At 41.3% G+C, this 19,055-nt stretch overlaps 1 protein-coding gene and 1 non-coding gene across 4 annotated transcripts; one reads left to right on the top strand and one right to left on the bottom strand.

Moving 5' to 3' along the window:
* The first annotated feature begins 1,232 nt into the window (after positions 1 to 1,232).
* On the top strand, positions 1,233 to 1,337 carry LOC124628779 (U6 spliceosomal RNA). Its single transcript, XR_006983461.1, has one exon. It is a non-coding gene; the product is annotated as a U6 spliceosomal RNA (small nuclear RNA).
* Positions 1,338 to 7,593: 6,256 nt separating this feature from the next.
* Positions 7,594 to 15,278, bottom strand: etv5b (ETS variant transcription factor 5b). Of its 3 annotated transcripts, none has more exons than XM_017481485.3 (12): positions 15,112 to 15,275; positions 13,602 to 13,751; positions 13,241 to 13,328; positions 13,065 to 13,112; positions 12,780 to 12,827; positions 11,434 to 11,557; positions 11,068 to 11,337; positions 10,088 to 10,377; positions 9,799 to 9,861; positions 9,417 to 9,655; positions 9,225 to 9,332; positions 7,594 to 8,945 (listed from the first exon to the last, which is right to left on the bottom strand). In XM_017481485.3, exons 2-12 carry the CDS (start codon positions 13,647 to 13,649, stop codon positions 8,712 to 8,714), a joined length of 1,560 nt encoding a protein of 519 aa, XP_017336974.1. In that variant the 5' UTR covers positions 13,650 to 13,751; positions 15,112 to 15,275; the 3' UTR covers positions 7,594 to 8,711. The 3 variants fall into 3 exon arrangements, with proteins under 3 accessions (XP_017336974.1, XP_017336975.1, XP_053540025.1); XM_017481486.3 differs by having other exon boundaries at positions 9,231 to 9,332; XM_053684050.1 differs by having other exon boundaries at positions 11,068 to 11,557; positions 15,112 to 15,278.
* Positions 15,279 to 19,055: the final 3,777 nt, after the last annotated feature.

Raw genomic sequence — 19,055 nt, 5'->3', positions numbered from 1 at the left:
CTTGAGAGCCGATTCTCATGCACGAGCCGTTTACAAGCGATTCGGATCTTTGAGTCGGTTTTTTAGGTGAACATTGAGAGCCGATTCGTCTATATGAGCTGCTTTTGTCGGTGTAGGCTATAGTGATGCCTCAATCAGAAATGATTCGGCTCATTGAGACGGCTCTTTTAAGTGAACTTTGAGAGTCGAACTTTGAGAGACGGCTCATTGAGACGGCTCTTTTAAGTGAACTTTGAGACTCGATTCGCATGCACAAGCCGTTTTTTGTCGGTATGGGGAATAGTGGTGTCTTGTTTACAAACGACTCGGCTCCTTTAGGTGAACATTGAGAGCCGATTCGCATACATGAGCTGCTTTTGTCGGTGTAGGTTATAGTGATGTCTCGTTTACAAACGAATCGGCTCTTTGAGTCGGATCCTTTAAGTGAACCATGAGAGTCGTTTCGCGTGCACACGCCGTTTTTATTGGTGTAGGGCAGTGGTTCTCAAACCAGGAGAACCCTTTTTTTTCAAGAAAAAACGACAGACAGGGCATCATTTGGGTACTCGGTGTATTTTATTGCTTTTCAAATAGCATGTGCATAAATGAAAAACCGCGTTCCCTCTCCCTCTGTATTTTCTTTTTCTGGGGAGAGGCGGAGCTTAGTCTGCCTTTTATCTCGCTGTTAGTGCAGACCAGTGTTAACAACTTAGCCACTTTTCAGACCCCTTTAGCGACTTTTTTTTTGGAAAAAAAAATATAAAAGCACCTAGCGACAAATTTAGCGATTTTTTGGACAAACCTTAGCAACTTTCCAAATGTGGCCAATACTGTCCTACAAGCGCGAGGTCGAGCTTTCCCGCTGCTTCTTCTCTGTTCAGTGAGTGGCTGAGAGCCGGAGATTTAACAATGTCATGGATAACGATGCTTTACATGTAAAATAGTACACGTTATTACAGTCTAGTTCTCTTGGTCAAAGTAGTTATAGTGTTATGGGTGAGATTTAGTTACAAAAGGATGAGAAACTGGTGTAGGGAATAGTTATGTCTCGTTTACAAACGAGTCGGCTCTTTGAGTCGGCTATTTTGAGTGAAACTTATGAGTCGATTCGCGTGCACGAGCCGTTTTTGTCGGTGTAGAGAATAGTGTTGTCTCGTTTACAAACGTTTCGGCTCTTTGAGTCGGCTCGTTTAGGTGAATATCTAGAGTCTGTTCGCATACATGAGCTGATTTGATCGGTGTAGAGAATACTGATGCATAGACGGCAGCACATACACTAAAACTGGAACGATAAAGAGAAGATTAGCATGGCCCTGCGGAAGTGCGACGCGCAAAATCGGGAATCGTGATGTCTCGTTCAAGAATGATTCGGCTCTTTTAAGTGAAGCTTGACAGCCAATACGCATATATGAACCGTTTTATTGGGATAGGCAACTGTGATGTCTCGTTCTACACCAAGTGTTTTTGGGAAAATGTCGAGGGTTTTATTGTCCATAAAAGGATATTTTTAAAATACCGACTTGCCTCTTTTTTATAGTGTTTGAGAAGCACATTTAAAAAAAGGGTATAGATGTACTGCCAAAATCTAAAAACAGGAAAGCAACAAAAACATTTGCAATGTGCTCTTTGTTTAATATTTTCATATAAAAAATGCTTATGTACCCTCACGTATATTTTTCTAAAATTCAATTATATAATGATATTGTATGCACCCTCACATGTGTATCTTTTTATATACATATGAGGGTACATACATATGTACAAGATGGTTAGCACATTTACCTTGCACCTCCAGGGTTGGGGGTTTGATTCCCACCCCCGTCCTGTGTGTGTGGAGTTTGCATGCTCTCCCCGTGCTTCGGTTTCTTCCCCCATTGTGCATTTCCAAATTGTCTGTAGTGTGTGTGTGAATGGGTGTGCGATGGTGTGTGTGTTGGTTGGCACCTCATCCAGAGCATCCCTCTGGGATAGGCTCCAGGCTCCTCCGCGACCCTGTGTAGGATAAGCGGTATAAAAATGGATGGATGGATGTGAAACTTTCTCCAGTTGTGATATCTTGTGATATCATTTGTTGATAATAAAGCAGTCGTTTTTCTAAAGTCTCGTTCACAAATGATTCGGCTCTATTAGTCGGCTCGTTCATGTTTGAACTGTTTGGCAGTGTAATTTAATTAATAGACTTCCATGGAAACCTATTTTCAACATCTAAGCTGCTTGTTAGCATGACTACTATTCTCAAATGTTGCATATGAATAACATTATATGTATATGAATATACATTAATAACATAATGGATATGAATAGCAGTAATGCAGGGATTTGTGCATTAACAAGCAATTCAAAGTAGTATTATCTCATTAATTAGAACGGTAGGTTAAGATTTTTTTTACTTTTCATCAAGTCCTGCTTTATTTTTTTTCTCTTTATTGTATTGTATTTTAGTTCGTTATTTTCTCAATTAAAAGAAAACAAAAACCTTTTTGTCAAGTTCTCACAGCGTCAACTATTTGTCCTGCACCAGATGTTCTTGTTTGATGAGCAGAAAGTGACAAAAGCGGAAGTGCACTGTTAAAGTTTCTGTTCTCTGTTTAATTCAAAGTAAAACAAAACCTTCACATTGCTAAAGAAGTGAGGAAAATATTTTTCGTTTACCCTGTGCACTACAGAGCTGAAATGTCACCGCACACTTTTTCCACCGGCCTTCGTTCCGGATGTATTGTTATTATTATTATTATTATTATTATTATTCATCCATCCATCCATCTTCTATACGGGGAAACCTGGAGCCTATCCCAGGGAGCATTGGGCACCAGTCCATCACAGGGCACACTCACATACACACTCACACACCCATTCATACACTACGGACACTTTGGACATGCCAATCAGCCTACCATGCATGTCTTTGGACTGGGGGAGGAAACCGGAGTACCCGGAGGAAACCCCCGCAGCACAGGGAGAACATGCAAACTCCGCACACACAGGGCCTATTATTATTATTATTATTGTTGTTGTTGTTGTTGTTGTTGTTGTTGTTTATTAAAAGTATTATCAAAGATAATAGAAGGGTCAAAGATGAAATACAATTACATAAATACATAATTAAAGTTAGTTTTTTTTTTTTTAAGGAAAGGATTCGAAAGAAGGTTTTATTTTTCATTAATATTAAAGACAAAATGCAAAAAGTTTCTTTTAAGAAACCAAACAACAGTAAGTAAGTAAATTTGATTTCTAGAGCACAATTAAACACAGCTTACACTGACCAAAGTGATGTACAAAGGACATAAAAAACATATAATAAAAATAGTAAATAAATAAGTAAACATATTTTATATATATATATATATATATATATATATATATATAGAGAGAGAGAGAGAGAGAGAGAGAGAGAGAGAGAGAGAGGGGCATATACTAACGAAACTGATACATACCAACAGCAGCAACGACTGGCAAACAGCAGGGGACCAGCACAGAGTTACAGACGGATTGAAAGATCATTGGGCTGAGAAGGCCAGAAAATAAAGTTGTGTCTTGAGCCTGGACTGAAAAGCAGAAATAGGAGGAGCACTTTTAACGTCAAGTGGCAACTGGTTCCACAGGCATGGAGCAGCGACTGCAGAGGCTCTGTCACCTTTTAGTTTCAGACGTGACCGTGGGACATGTAAGAGAACTTTGTTGGCAGATCTAAGAGACCTAAGAGCTGAATGCAAATGGATAATGGCTGTGATCTAAGATGGGGCCTGCCCATGAAGAGCTTCAAAAACAATCAGCAGGATCTTAAACATAATTGTAAAATGGACAGAGAGTCAGTGAAGGGAGGCCAGGACTGGGGTGATGTGATCATCTGCGAGCGTGTTAGTAAAGACTGCAGAGGACCTAGGTATAGGGAATTACAATAGTCCAGTTGTGATGTAATAAATGCATGCATGTCTTGTTTTTCACATCATGGAAAGACAGATGATTTGAGTTTGGAAATGATTCTTAACTACTAGTAGCTATTTTTTAATTTACATTTACATTTATTCACTTAGCAGAAGCGACTTACAAATGAGAAAGATACAAGCAAAGCGATATATCAGGCAGAGAACAATACAAGAAGTGCTGCGGTCGATACATCAGTCTCTGAGAGGGGAAAGAAGGAAGTCAGTTGGGAGGAGGAGTCGGTCTATGCATGTCTGGGGTTGAGAACAGGTTTCTGATTGATGTAACCTTGTTGGTAAAGAAAGTGGCAAAGTCATCTGCAGTGAGAGAAGTAGGGGAAGGGGGAGGAGGGGGACAGAGTAGAGAGGAAAAGGTTTTGAAGAGAATGCGGGTGTTGGGAGAAGTAAGAATCTTCTCTTGGTAGAATGTGGCTTTAGTAATGGAGATGCTATTGGAAAAAGAAGAGAGAAGTGTCTGGTAATTGGTTAGGTCAATTGGGTTGTTCGATTTGCGCCATTTCCTTTCAGATGCTCTTAGTTTGGCCCGGTTGCTTCGCAGAGCTTCTGAGAGCCAAGGACTAGACGGTGATGTGCGAGCAGGTCTGGAGGTTAGGGGGCATATGCTGTCAAGACGTTAGAGTGGAACATAGCATGTCGGTTGCGATGTTTAAGTCAAGTGAGGAAAGGTGGCTTTCGGAGGGAAGTAAGGTTGTGACAACGGAGGAGAAATGTGAGGGGGAAAGGGAGCGAAGATTGCGACGAAAACAGATAGAAGGAGGAGACATTGATGGTGGTGAGTGGAGAGAAATAGAGAACTGGATAAAGAAATGGTCAGAGGTGTGGAGAGGAGTAACGAGAAGATTATGTGTGGTGCAATTACGTGTGAGGATGAGGTCACGCTGTTTACCGGCTTTGTGGGTTGCTGGTGTGGTGAACTGCTTGAGGTCGAATGTGGGAAGGAGAGCAAGAAAGTCAGCTGCATGTGGCAGCTGCATGTGGCAGCGACAGGACTGATTTGTTTGTCAAGGCAGAGCTCAGAATCAAGTATAACACACAGGTATTTTTTTGCATGTGTCATTAAATATGGGGTGAGGTGGCCTAACATGCTGGCGAGACAGCTTCTGGACATGGAAGGACCAAAGATTACTTCAGTTTTGTCACTGTTAAGCTGGAGGAAATTATTTGCCTTTAATGACCTTCAAGACAGTCCAGGAGAGGCTGTAGGGAAACCCTAGATTTTAATGGGAGACACAGCTGTGAATCATCAGCAGACAAGTGAAAGAAGATGTTACAGTATATTTCCTAATAATGTGGGAGGGAGCATGTACAAACATGTACCGGCCCCAGAATGGACCCGTGAAGGACTCCATAGGTGACAGGAGCAGAGGAAGCAAACAACTGGCCTATAATCGCTGAGAATGTCCTATGTTTAAGATAAGAGTTAACCAGATTTGATGATAGTTATTTAGACACTTCACATCAAGGTTGTGTATCTTTGAGTAAAGCCTGGACTTTACTCAAAAGAGTAAAGTGCTTAAAACATGCAAGCAAAAAGTAATAATAACTCGATTGCTAGGGCCGATTGTATCGAACGTATCCTTTATGAGGGGTCAACATCATGTTGCAAAGTTGTGGGTTTCATATGCACATGTTCCTCAATTCAGAAAAAGAAACCTGATCAATCAGATGGAGTTTCAGTGACAGGAGGGTGAACAGTGCTCTAAGGGGAGTGGTGGCTTGGCAGTTAAGGCTCTGGGTTACTGATCAGAAGGTCAGGGGTTCAAGCCCTGGCACTGCCAAGCTGCCACTGTCGGGCCCTTGAGCAAGGCCCTTAACCCCCTTAACCCTCTCTGCTCCAGGGGTGCTGTATCATGGCTGACTCTGCGCTCTGACCCCAGCTTCCTGACAGGCTGGGGTATGTGAAGAAAACTATTTCACTGTGCTGTAATGTATATGTGACCAATAAAGACTCATTATTAACATTTAAAATTTTTTAAATAAAATCTTTTTTTAAAACTTCTTTAAACTTTTTAGTGGAGGGATTTAATTTATGTACAACATATTTCGCATATATAATTATATTGTTTAGATATCCTTACATTCTAATGAGCTAAGATGTTCTGATGAGAACAGAGAATTGAGAAATGAGAAATATGTTCTGTTGTTTCAATATTGACTGTCCAGCTCTGTGCCTGGGCGGTGCTTGTTTTTAATGGCGTCAAAGAGCAGTGACATGTGTAGCCACCAGAGGGCGATGTCTTCCCACTAGCATGTCTTCCGACACTAACCCTTCAATGTATCCTTGAAATACAAACCCTGATCTTTAACTCATTAGCATAAGGAACACATATTAGGCAGCCTAATAATGATAGACCTCTGAAGGTGTGCTGTGGTATCTGGCACCAAGATGTTAGCAGCAGATCCTTTAAGTTCTGTAAATTACGAGGTGGGGCCTCTATCAATCGGAATTGTTTGTCCAGCACATCCCTCAGATGCTCAGTCAGATTGAGATCTGGGGAATTTGGAGTCTAAGACAACACCTTGAACTCTTTGTCATGTTCCTCAAACCGTTCCTGGACAATTTTTGCAGTGTGGCAGTGCACATTATCCTGCTGAAAGAGGCCACTGCTATTAGGGAATACCGCTGTCATGAAGGGGTGTACCGTATCTGCAGCAATGTTTAGGTGATACGTGTCAAAGTAATATCCACATGAATTCCAGGACCCAAGGTTTCCCAGCAGAACATTGCCCAGAGCATCACACTGCCTCCACTGAATTGCCTTCTTCCCATAGCGCGTCCTGGTGCCAGCTCTTCCCCAGGTAAGTGACGCACACGCACCCGGCCGTCCACATGATGTAAAAGAAAATGTGATTCATCAGACCAGGCCACTTTCTTCCATTGGTCCAGTTCTGATGCTCACGCACCCATTGTAAGCACTTTTGGTGACGGACAGGGGTCAGCGTGGGCACTCTGACTGGTCTGTGGCTACGCGGCTCCATACGCAGCAAGCTGTGATGCACTGTGTTCTGACATCTTTCTATCATAGCCAGCGTGAATTTTTTTCAGCAATTTGTGCTATAGTAGCTTTTCTATGGGATCGGACCAGACGGGTTAGGCTTTGCTCCCCGTGAGCAACAGTGAGCCTTGGCCGCCCATGACCCTGTGGCTGGTTCACCGGTTGTCCTTCCATGGACCACTTTTGGTAGGTACTAACCACTGCATACTGGGAACCCCCCACAAGACTTGTTTTGGAGATGCTCTGACCCGGTCATCTAGCCATCACAATTTGGCCCTCGTCAGAATCACTCAAATCCTTATGCTTGCCCATTTGTCCTGCTTTCAACACATCACCTTCAAGAACTGACAGTTTACTTGCTGCCTAAAAAGCGGTATAGTGGATGGATGGATGGCTGTGTAAGCATTTGAGACAGTTTCTGAAATACTTAAACCAGCTCATCTGGTCAAAAATCCCTGAGATCATATTTTTCCCCAGGTTGATGTTTGATGTGAACATGAACTGAAGCTCTTTACTGGCATCTGCATGATTTTAAGCATTGTTCTGCTGCTACATTATTAGCTGATTAATTAATTGTGGTTAAAAAAAAAGTTCAGTGTTTGCAGAAGTATAGGCTAATCTGTAATGCGGTCACATTTTATGAGGTCATTATAATACAGAAGAACATTACAAGGTTTAAGTGAAGCAGAAGAGAGTTTATTGTACCCAGTACAGATTATAAAGCTTAATAGTGGATGTAAAGGTTACCCATAAATCCCATGTTACAGAGCTGATGTCACACTTACTGCTGAATAAGACCCTTTGGTAAGATATACCATCACAAGTACAAGGTTCTATGGCTCAGCAGTTACTGGAACATCTCTGCAACATGAGCTTGAGCACAAAACCCAACACTGGGCTACCTTTAGAGAGCTACTGCAATGCTTAAATTATTAGATTGTCAGATACATTTCTCTTAAACCCACATTTGGACAATTTTTTTTTTTAATGCAGGAATTAAAATCCCCCAGATATTAAGTTTTAAAAAAGAGAAACCCTTTGATTGCCTGTCTAGACATAGCACGAGTTTCCACTATGTAAATTAAACATATTAGAGTGAGAAAGGTCTGGTATATAGCTTGTACAACAATGAAAACAAATGCAGGCTTTGCAAAAATATACTTATATAATATACATAGATTTTACTCTTTCAACATTCCTACAAAAGCAGAAACGCTTGCACTTTTTTTTCGGGCCAGTAATAAAGCATGTGCACTTGCATGGCTGGAATAATATGCAAACCTTTCGTTAAAACGAGTTACATACTTTAATAAATTCAGCAATTTGAAAGCATCAAAGATGCCATAGAATTTTAGAAATCCCACTTAAGCATAGAGCTGAAAAATACACAGCAGGTTCTACAAGAGAAACAGTGCACAAAAGCCATCTTAGAATATTCACTTAGAGATTTATACATAGAAAACCTGAAGCTGGTTTAAAAATACTGCAGAGCCCATTTTAGTGTTGACTGATTTAAAAAAAAAAAAAAAAAAACCAAGACAAAAATGACATTGTGCATTACAGTAGAGAATTTGTGTGCTTGGTGAAAACAGTTCAAATGCTGAGACGAGTATGAAAGGACTGAAAATGATGTAGAAAAAGAAAATGTTTTTAAAAAGATACAAGCATGTGTGGTATATACTTATACATGCCAGTAATTCAGCTTCATGTGTCAGGAGGAAATCATCGTGTGTGTGTGGTCCTGCTCAGTGGGCGGAGGGGATTCGGGAGTCCAAACTGAGATGAAAGCAGTTCAGAAAGTGTAGCTTTCGGGGAAAGACAGCCCTGCCAAGCTCTGATCCCTGCCATCTACATAAGAGGCTCTGCTGGCTTCATCGTAGTGGGAGAGAGGAACGGTGTCATCCTCGGGGACCTGCATCCCATCGGGGTCGGCTTTAAGGCTTGGCCTCTGGTTATCGGGGAAGGCCATGGAGAAGAGAGCTTCTGGGTCACATACAAACTTGTACACGTACCGTTCACCTGCGACCTGTGTTGGAGAGAAAGACAGGCGTTGATCTGAAATCCTAAACAATACTAGAATAATATATTGTCTCATGTTTGGCTGCTGATATGTTGTTCAACATGGAGGAATGTCTAACCGGTTATCCAAAAGCACTTCAAGTGAAATGATGATGAAACATCGAGGTTATAAAACAAGTCTAGCTCTACAAACTTACAGCTACTACGACTACTCAAAATTACGTGGATTTTATGATTTAAAAGTACTCAGCGAAGAAAGGAGGTAAAAATTGGAACGGGAACGTGCCTTTACCTTCTGCATGATGCCCTTCTCATAGTAGTAGCGGAGAGATCGGCTCAGCTTGTCATAGTTCATGGCAGGTCTGTTCTTCTGGATTCCCCAGCGCCTGGCCACCTACACACAAACTCACACACTTAACTCTCTACATACAGGAAAAACCATACTTTTACTTATCTAAATCGTACGTTGCAAACTGACCTCTTCAGGCTCAATGAGTTTAAACTCGAGGCCACGGCCGGTCCACGCAATAAAGTGGCTGTTGGACGGATCATAAAGAAGCGTCACCAGAAATTGCCAGAGCTGCAGGGAGCCCCGCCTTTGGTACGGAGGCCCCTCCCTGAAGCCCACCCCTTCCTGTTTGCACTTTCCGTCGAGCCGCTCAGGCACCACGCACGCGTCTTCGTAATAGAGGTGAGGCTCTCCGTCGTACATGAACCCTGTACATGGAGGAAACATGAGCGTCTCAAGTGAACATCGAACATTGATCAGGAATGACGATGATCCCGTAACACATTGAACCGATGTCTAAAACAAGCACACAAAGAAGTGTGGGTGTACGAGACGATAGATGAATCTTTACCTTCACTGTTGGTCTGATAGAAATTTGATGACTTCCTGAAGGATGACTGGCAGTTCTGTATCTCTGCAAAATTAACAAATTCAATTCAGTTGGCTAATTTGGGGCACGTTATTATCAGCTGCAATCAAAAGCAAATGATGACTGAAGTGAGCAATTGTGCTGCTTTAGTGTGACAAAAGGATTTGCTGTCGCATCACACAAGTGTGAGAGAGAGAGAGAGAGAGAGAGAGAGAGAGAGAGAGAGAGAGAGAGAGAGGTTACAGTGAATTGCAACCAATACAATGCTTACCAGAGTCAATGCCAAATTCTCTGGGCTCCTGTTTGATGGACATCTGATGGAACGATGGGACACGATTGGCTGCAACATTAGAGGTACCTTGTTCAGGATACCGGGGGTCCACCATCTCTTGCTTAAACCCCCGTGGAGGAAGCGGGATCACTGGCTCAGACATTTGGCGGTGGTATTGTGGCCGATTGTCCCGTGCAAAGGGGTTGGTGCTCTGTGGTGGGTATGGAGTCCTAGAACGGGCATTGGACTGTGGGAAGGGCAGACATGGGTCCGAGAGCTGCCTATGGAATCTAGAGATAGGAAAAGGACGAAAGGACAAGAGAAAAAAAAAAAGAGTGAACCTTTAACCTTTGGGATAAATATAGCTTCTTCCTCTGGGTCAATGTGGAATCATTAAGAGGTTAATACCCAAAGACTGAGCGAGAGCTGATTAGAGGACTAACCGCTCCAGCAGAAGACACATAGTAGTAAATTACAATGGACAACTGATATAAAAGAGCATGAGCTTGCATAGTCAAGTTTTTTTTTTTTAGGTCATATAAGGGTGCAAAAACACATTTAAATAAATAATTTATCATCAATAACAACACTATACTCATATGCATTTTTTTACCCAACGGAGTAAATTGGATAAGTGCTGAAATAAAATGTCCACATAGTAATACATGAATATTATTTTTGGTAACAACCTTGTTCCAGAAATACCACTGCCCTACATCCTAACCCTGCTCTAATACTACACCAAGTAATTGAGATCCAACTAATCAGCTGCTAATTTAATTCACCATGTGCGTGTTTGGATAGGGGAAGCACTCAAACGTGCAAGGAGAGCAGACTCCAGAATCAGGGTTGGGAACCGCATTTTGGCTTACGCAGATCCTAACACACGTGTACCAGGTATTGAGCATTAAACTTGGTTTAACCATGTTGTGTCAGAAACTGGGAAAACTAAACCAAGAAACACTAGTATGGTATCATACCTGTGATCTGCATTGTAGGAGGCATCTGGGTGACTGACAGGTGGGCAGGGCACTGCAAAAGGTGGACTTTGGCTGTGAACCGTGCTCTGTATTCTCTGATGAGTGTGGCCAGTCACAGGCGGTAGCCCCTGTGTCTGAGTGTGGACTGGAGGTGTGACTCTTTTCTGCAGGGGATGTGTCCCTGGGTTATGAGTGGAGTTGCAAGGTGATACAGGGGTAGGCGGCGACGTCATGGGTTTACTGAATGCAAATGGCTTCCCGTCATAGGCACTGATGAGAAACAGATGTGGGGAAATGGCATTTTTGCATACACAGCATAACTCCGTGTAACAGGGTTTTAAAATTAAGTGACACGAAGACACATACCTGTAGTTGTAAAGGCACTTCTCTCCATATGGTGAGAGTCTCTGCTCTTGTCCGCAGGGGGAGAAGTCTCTGTTCGGACTGACTTCCCTCTTCACTTTGGTTTGAGGCGGGCCATGGAACATCACTAAAAAGGTGGAAAATAGTTTTATTTTAACACAGAAGGTTGACAAACATTACCATTTAACTAACCAAAAGCATGAATGGTACCCAGGAACAGGTTGCGCGGTATTAAACAATTACATTTCTACAGGTTGGTGCTAACATTTACTTATAGTGCTTTTCCAATCACCTAATAAAGCAAGAACACACAATTTTTTTAATTTATCCATAAAATGTGTCATGGAACCTATAACTTAATGAATGATCTCAGTGGAAACAGGGTCTTTCTTGCCCAGGCATGCTGAAAGAGGCTCCTGTGAGACTAATCGGCCTACTGCCAAAGCTGTAGCACTGTGTCAAACTAACACACACACACACACACACACACACACACACGTACCTATGCAAACTTATGCATGTACTCACTAGACACACAAAGTCACATTATCACTATAGAACACACACATAATTGCACTTCAAAATCCAAATGGGGTTTAAAAAAAAAAAGTCTTACAAGGGAAACAGAAGGACTAGTGTAGCGCATATAATGAGTGTGTGTGTGTGTGTGTGTGTGTGTGTATCCTGACCCATTAAAATGTCAGTGTACTGAAGGCCACAGTGATTTACGGCACTGCAGTCGGATGTTGGGCCCCTGCACAACATCTATCCCTCCGTGAGCGCACACACTTTTTCAGACCAGAACAGTGAATAAGAAGTGATACAGAGTCTAGTGCGGTCCATTCAGTTGTGGTTTTTTAAACCCTAAACTTTGTGCCAAAAGCCCAAAACTTTTTTTAGGGAGTACAGTGGGTCCGGCGTCTTTCATGAATAACTCATGGTTCTGAAAGTCTCAAACCATTAAACAGAATTAAATGGTGTTTAAATGGTAGATTTTTTTTTGTTCCCCAAGAGGACAAGCGTTTGTACCACTGATCTATGTTATAGATAGGTAGATAGATCAGTGGTTTGTACCTCAAAACTCAGTTTGATACCTTTTACTCGGATAATTAAACACATCAACTAGGACTAAGATGGCTGTCAAAATTTCCAGACCATCAATAACATTATCTGGCAAGATCATGAAAGTACACAATGGCTGGGTAATAGTCCATGAACTGTGGATTGTTATTCTACGGCCTGTCATTAATAATTGATGACTCACACGCAAAAAAAAAAAACAACTACTGGCAGCCCTACAATCCATCCTAAACCCGGTCTACCCACATACACTCAGATCAGATACTCACAGTTGTCCTGGAAATCTGGAACAAACTGTTCATCGTCAGGTACTTGAGCTGGAGCGAAGAAAATAAACAAATGCCTCATTGTACTGACGGCTTTATACAATTATGCAAGGTAACATTCAATACATGTACACTGATTTGAATTTGTGTACTCGTGCACACCTGGAATTCATTTTAGTCAGCTTTGAACTCAAAGCAAGGTTCTTTTTTTTTTTTAATCAAGTACTAAATCTATAGAGAGGACAGTGTTCATTACTATGTACATGGTGAATGAAATAGGAACCTTACCTTCAGCTATCCATATTTCTTGCAGCCTACGGAGGTCCTGAAACAGCTCTGGGAAATATGAGGGTTAAATCAGGATCAGGCTTGAGAACGTCCCATGACTTGGTGCAGCTTTTTATTGTGTTCTATCGTATTATATTTTAAGGTCATATTCAGGCGAGTAAAGTAACTATAGATACCTTCAGTGTCCTGAGCGAGCTCACTGTCCAAGAACTTCCTCTTCCTGTCACTCAGTGGCTTGCATGGTGGCTCCTTGGCATTGCATTTCTACAAACACAGATGGTCAAGATTAGAAACAGTCTGCTTCGACCACGCCAACTAGCACTAGTAAATCTTACGATGAAATATGACCAGATTATGCATGCACCTGGGGGGGGGGGGGGGGTACTAAACCGTACTTTTCCTTAACTAATTACAGTACATTTAAGTGCCTTCTAATTTTTAAAAGTCAATGATACATATTAAAATGTACAAAAGATATACCCACCCCAGTGATAAGGAAAGGTACAATTTAGTACTATCTTTCTGATAGAAACTTACATTGGGTGGGACAGCAAAAGGAACCTGCTGATCGTAAAAACTGTCCATGCTGTGGGATCAACAGTGTGGGTAGACAAATCAAACGAGGGAATGATGGAGGGAGATGCGTCCTCTCGCTCTCACGGTGGAGAGCTCCACACTTGTCAGGTCCTGATTAGGAAAAGCCGAGAAAAATGGCACTTAGAGAAGCAGAAGCACACGGGCAGCTGTCAGCAATCATCCCATGCCATGACAGGACCAGGCCAACTGTCCCTTTGATCAGTAGGTTTGTTTGTGCAACTCTTCTAACCACAGATGAAGAGTGGAGAGACACTCACGCTAGACTTCAACGTTTACAATTCACAGTACAGATGTGGAATTTACATGATCCCACAAGGCAGTGAGACCTGTGGTACGTTTATGTACCACAGTGTGCCTTTTTCTGGGCTTGATCACTCATAACCTACCACCTGAAGAACAAATTTCAGCTTGTTCACACTCAATGCTCTGGATACTGCTTGTGTGTGCAGCTTTTCATTTGAAACATTTGCATAATGCATCTTTACATAGTGTAGGTTTAAAGCTGATTAAAGGCACACTACATGCACCTTCCCAGGTAATAGTAGTAGTAGTGATAACAATAACAGTAAAGTGACAAAAACTAACTAACTAACCAAATAAATAAATAAATAAATAAATAAACAAACAAACAAACAAACAAACACAGCTTGCACGCGCGTGTATCCCCCCCCCCCCCCTGACGCAAGTACAATATTCTCCTGCAACGAAGCCATGAACACTGCAATCTTCGCAAGCTGTGCACTAAAATAGGATGCAATTAAACAACCATCATTTACTGTTATTGCTTCCTCTAATCTAGATTATGAAACGGACGTGAGCATGAACACAGGCTCCGCCCTCTATATAAATAGAAGCGCGTGCATAAATATACAGCAGTTAGCTAGAGCACTCGGTGTAAAGTTTTAACGACCCTGTTTAAAAAATAAAAAATAAAAAAAAGCAGCACAGGAATGGGTTAACTCTACGAGGCTCTTTAAGTTCAAGAAGTTCAGTCTCTCCATCTCTCCTCCTCTTGTTTTCCTCAATGAAGTGAAATTTGATCCTCCTGACGCTGCGTGAGGAAGAAAAAAAAAAGAAACCCGCTCCATTCATACAAATCCCGACACGCTCTGCAGCACAAGCACAGCAAGACGAGGAGGAATTTGATTTAAAAAACCACAGGCGTTACGAAACCCACACAATAACTGGCGTATTAAAAACAACAACAACAACAACAACAACAACAAAACGAAAAGAAAACAAACTAGCGCGAGAAAACGCGTAGAAAATGGTGGCGCGAGATTCGCACAAAGAAAATGGCGGAACTGCGACCAAGGAATAAACAAAATCTAGATTTCTAGAACTTCGCGAAAAAAAAATAAATCTAGGAGGGGGGAAAAACCCACTATTGCACAAAGTATTGTGCATAAACATCGCGAATATACAATAGAACACACGCGAATATACTCACCTTTTTATGCTTGAATCCGTTCAAGTATTAAACCCCCCCCCAAAAAAAAAACAAAAAAACGGCGATTTATTAACTCCCAAGAAATACACGCGACCCTCCGGTGCACGCTTTGCTGCGCGCTCAGTAAGCTCTGCCAGACTGAAAATTTTCTCAATGGAATCGCCTGCTTAGCCCAAGGCTGGTGCTTAACACAACAGTGCGTGCTCATTGGCTGGTCCAGCACGTCATTCATGATAACGACCAATAGGCGTTCGCAAATCACTTAGGTTCGCACGAGACCTCGGCTAGCCAATAGCAGCGAGTCCCTTTCCTGTTTTTATGAATGGCTGGGTTTCATTCAACAACCAGATGTTTCTCCATGGTGGATACTGCTCTTAAAGGGCCAGGAACGTAGGACGTTAATTTTTCTTTTTCTTTTTCTTTCTTTCTTTCTTTCTTTTTTTTTTTTTAAAGAGACAACAACAGGGATTTGCTAAATCTTGAATTTCAGATGTTACTTGATCAATATTTTACTTATTCAACGTCTAAATGTCATTTCCTTGACCATATTTTTGACGAATCTAACGTTCCTACAGCCCAAACCCAATATTTTAAGAAACTGAGTTATTAACTTTTAAACCCTCTAGAAAGTTTATAACCACTCTTCCTACATGAATCAGTAAAGATCAGATCAGATATACACATGACTTCACTACGCAAGACAGAATAATGTGTAAATAAATAAATAAATAAGATTCTGCTCCATACACTGTATAATTATGATCTTAACCTAGTGTATAACGATGCATATCATTAATAAGATTACACACGTCATTGTCCACTCTAGATAATCCTAAAAAAAAAAAAAAAAAAGTTTTTAATGGAAATACCTCATCATGGTGAAAGAAAACTAAACACTTTAATGCATTAGATGTACCTGTCTTGGTCTATCACATGTAAGATTGTAAAATCCAAGTCATGGGAAAGGCTGAGGGGAAACTCCACCACAAGAAACCTCTTTAGTCTCTGATCTATTATTCATGTCTAGCCTTCAAAGGAATGGTATAGCCCCATGCCAGACAGCGCTGTCTGGTCTACATCTGCTCTCACTTTCCTGCATTAGAAACGATGGGGGTCTTTTACTTCTGATAACTTTTGGGTGTCTGACTGGCACATAAGGAATTATGATAAGGAAACTGTATTTGCACTTTCTTGATTATGTTACCTGTGCATAGGCGGTTTGATATGTCGAGCTGTTTAAACTCTACCTATTTTTTTTGTTGTTTTTTTTAACAACTTCCACCGGGCAGACTTTTCTTAATATGTGTCTGTGTTATTGACTCATAACATATTACACTCCTGCTCAGTGGCAGTATTAAAGACATGAATATTGCATGCATCCTGGTAAATAAGGTAATGAGTCATCCTTCTGTCATCTCTCGCTCTCTCTCTCTCTCTCTGTCTCTCTCTTTCTCTAGCTGTGTATACTATGCAAATCCACAAAAGACACAGTGTATATATAATGCCTCCATTACTAATGCATCCTTTATCCTTTTCTGCATCTCTGTCTGAGAAAAATTCTTGCTTGGACACATGTCACGGTGCTCTTGGTACCGTGAAAATAAAAAGGTTGCTTATACTACACCCCCCATCAACCTCTCTGTAGTCCTGTTCTAAACATAGAACTTGAACATGGCTCTTATGTAACCCCTCTACGATGTTTCTGGTTATGAAAGCATGCAGAATGCATTTAGACCCCAGGAACAGAGCGATACCTTGCTGAATTCAATTCCATTGTGGAATAATTAGGGATAGGGTGCAGAAGTGTGACATTTATATTACGTTTACATTCATGGCATTTGGCAGATTCCCTTATCCAGAGCGACTTACAGAAGTACTTTGAAGTCTCTATCAATAAATATATCCTGATATTGGTTCACTAGGTCATGGAGTTAGAATACCATCAGTTGAAAAACACTGTTGGGGAAGTAATATAGTAAGAAAGGCACAGACAATGGTAATAAACACAATTACTATTTCACCATAGCACCTTAAACATGTTGTTAGCCATATGAACCTAGGGAATGTCATCACCTGGATTAACCACCGCAATACGCAGGTGCCCACCAACCCCCAACAATATGATAAATCACAAAATCTTGGCTCAAAAACTAATAGCTAATATATGTCAACCTCTGAGAACGTCAACCTCTGAAAACTAATGAAAAGACCCAACATAAATGTAGCCTGGTGACTCAGTGGGGAATTTGTGGAGATATGTCAAAATGTCACTTAATTGTATACTATCGTTTTTACTTCAAAATCATCTTCATTTGCCCCAGCGCTTTGGGGCAGGCTGAACAGGTCGGTGAATATAACGAACAAAACTTGTGCCGTGGGAGACTCATTCCTGACACTAGATACTGTCACATGTGACATTAAATCTCAATTCTGATTTAAAAAAAAAAAAACTTAATTTACTTATTTTTCAATATACCTGGGTGCCTTTAGTAACACGATTCAATTTATTCATCCGCTATCATTCACTGCAGCTCCAGATAACACCTCACCCACATGTCCTCTTTCTTCAACAACCTGCATGGCTGTGGTAGCCATGGATACACCTGAAAGAGAGAAAGAGAGAGAGAGAAGGTGGGGGGTGGGGGGTGGGGGGGTAGAGATATTCTGACTCACTGCTAAGCTGACTAATACCATTAGCCTTCGGCGTCTTTTGAACCACTTATACAGTAAGTGATAAACACTCTGTGGTTTGACTTGAATCAAACTGTTCCAGTATCTGTTAAACATTTAGCTTTTAAAATAGCACAAAGCAGGAGGTTCCACATGTTAGCATGTCCTAACTTGTTATTTTTATGGGAGACTTCCTACATAGTCCCTGCTAGGCATAACCGTGATAACGTGGCTGTCTGCAGCTACTTTCAAATAGGGCTGTTATCAAAGTTAGGTGCATTCATTTCAATTTTCGTTCAGCAAATCCTGATAGTGACTATAAACACTTATGCAGCTCATAACTCAGTCTTACTACTATCTACTTACTACTAAGATTGTCCAAATAGGAAACTTTTTGTTTCCTTCTTGTAATGTGGTCCTAATTTTGCTACAAGGTCAACGCCCAAGATTCTCAAGCAATACCTGAAGTACAAAAAGCAACAGGCAGGTAACTTGTACAAATATATACTGTACATATAGTAGTATACATTTGACATTTAGAAATGGTTTTCATGTGGCAATGGTGCTGTTAAATGCAAAAAAAAAAAAAAAAAAAAAAAAAAACCCAGCCATGAATTGCAGTAACTGAGGAACTTTGAAGTGCTGTACACAGTGGGCGAGTAAGTGGTTGAACCTTGTGGGAGAAAGATGAACAAAAATAACTTACAGAAAATACCGTAATGCCAGTGTTCCTGCCATAGTAGTACTGTTTCATACTGCTGAACATTAATAACCAGAGATTACATCAGTATACAGAATACGGCTGGGAGATAGATGCTCTGCCGAATCTCGGTGATATATTTATCAGGAACAGGATTGCTGAAGGCAGTTGCCTCACACCTTCCCATTGTCATTCCTCTATTTGAGCCCATTTATGCTGAACCCAATGTGCTGGGGTTCTAAGCTGTGAACTTTGACACTTGCTGATGAGACAGGGGGAGGGCATTGTGTTGTGAGAGGTGAGAGATCGTTCTCTAGACCCAAGTCCTGGTGGGGACTGTGTTATAGGACATGCAGGTACACACATTAAGTCAAATGGACTTCAGCTGTGGGGGATACCTTGAGAGTTTAGGAGGGAGGACTGCCTGGTGTTGAAGCCATCATCACCCCCTACTTCACGCCTCCATGCATCTGTCCCCTCCTCCATGCTTTGTTAAAATCCAAGTAATGTTGATTGAGAAAGCAAAGGCTTGGATTTAGGCTATGGGATTTGGTATGACTATACACTGTGAGCA

Source organism: Ictalurus punctatus, chromosome 12 (genome assembly GCF_001660625.3).
Source record: "Ictalurus punctatus breed USDA103 chromosome 12, Coco_2.0, whole genome shotgun sequence".
In the NCBI taxonomy this organism is placed as follows: Eukaryota; Metazoa; Chordata; class Actinopteri; order Siluriformes; family Ictaluridae; genus Ictalurus; species Ictalurus punctatus.
The sequence above is the reverse complement of the archived record's forward strand: the minus strand, read 5'-3'. Positions and strand labels throughout refer to the sequence as shown.

Bases quoted from the DNA above. Each gene is read 5' to 3' on its own strand.
- etv5b (XM_053684050.1), bottom strand. From the start codon at position 13,649: ATGGACAGTTTTTACGATCAGCAGGTTCCTTTTGCTGTCCCACCCAAT. The intron at 11,558-12,779 runs GTGAGTATCTGA...CCACCTTTTTAG, and splicing joins TCCAGATTTCCAGGACAACT to TGATGTTCCATGGCCCGCCT. The intron at 9,333-9,416 runs GTCAGTTTGCAA...GTTTGTGTGTAG, and splicing joins AACTCATTGAGCCTGAAGAG to GTGGCCAGGCGCTGGGGAAT.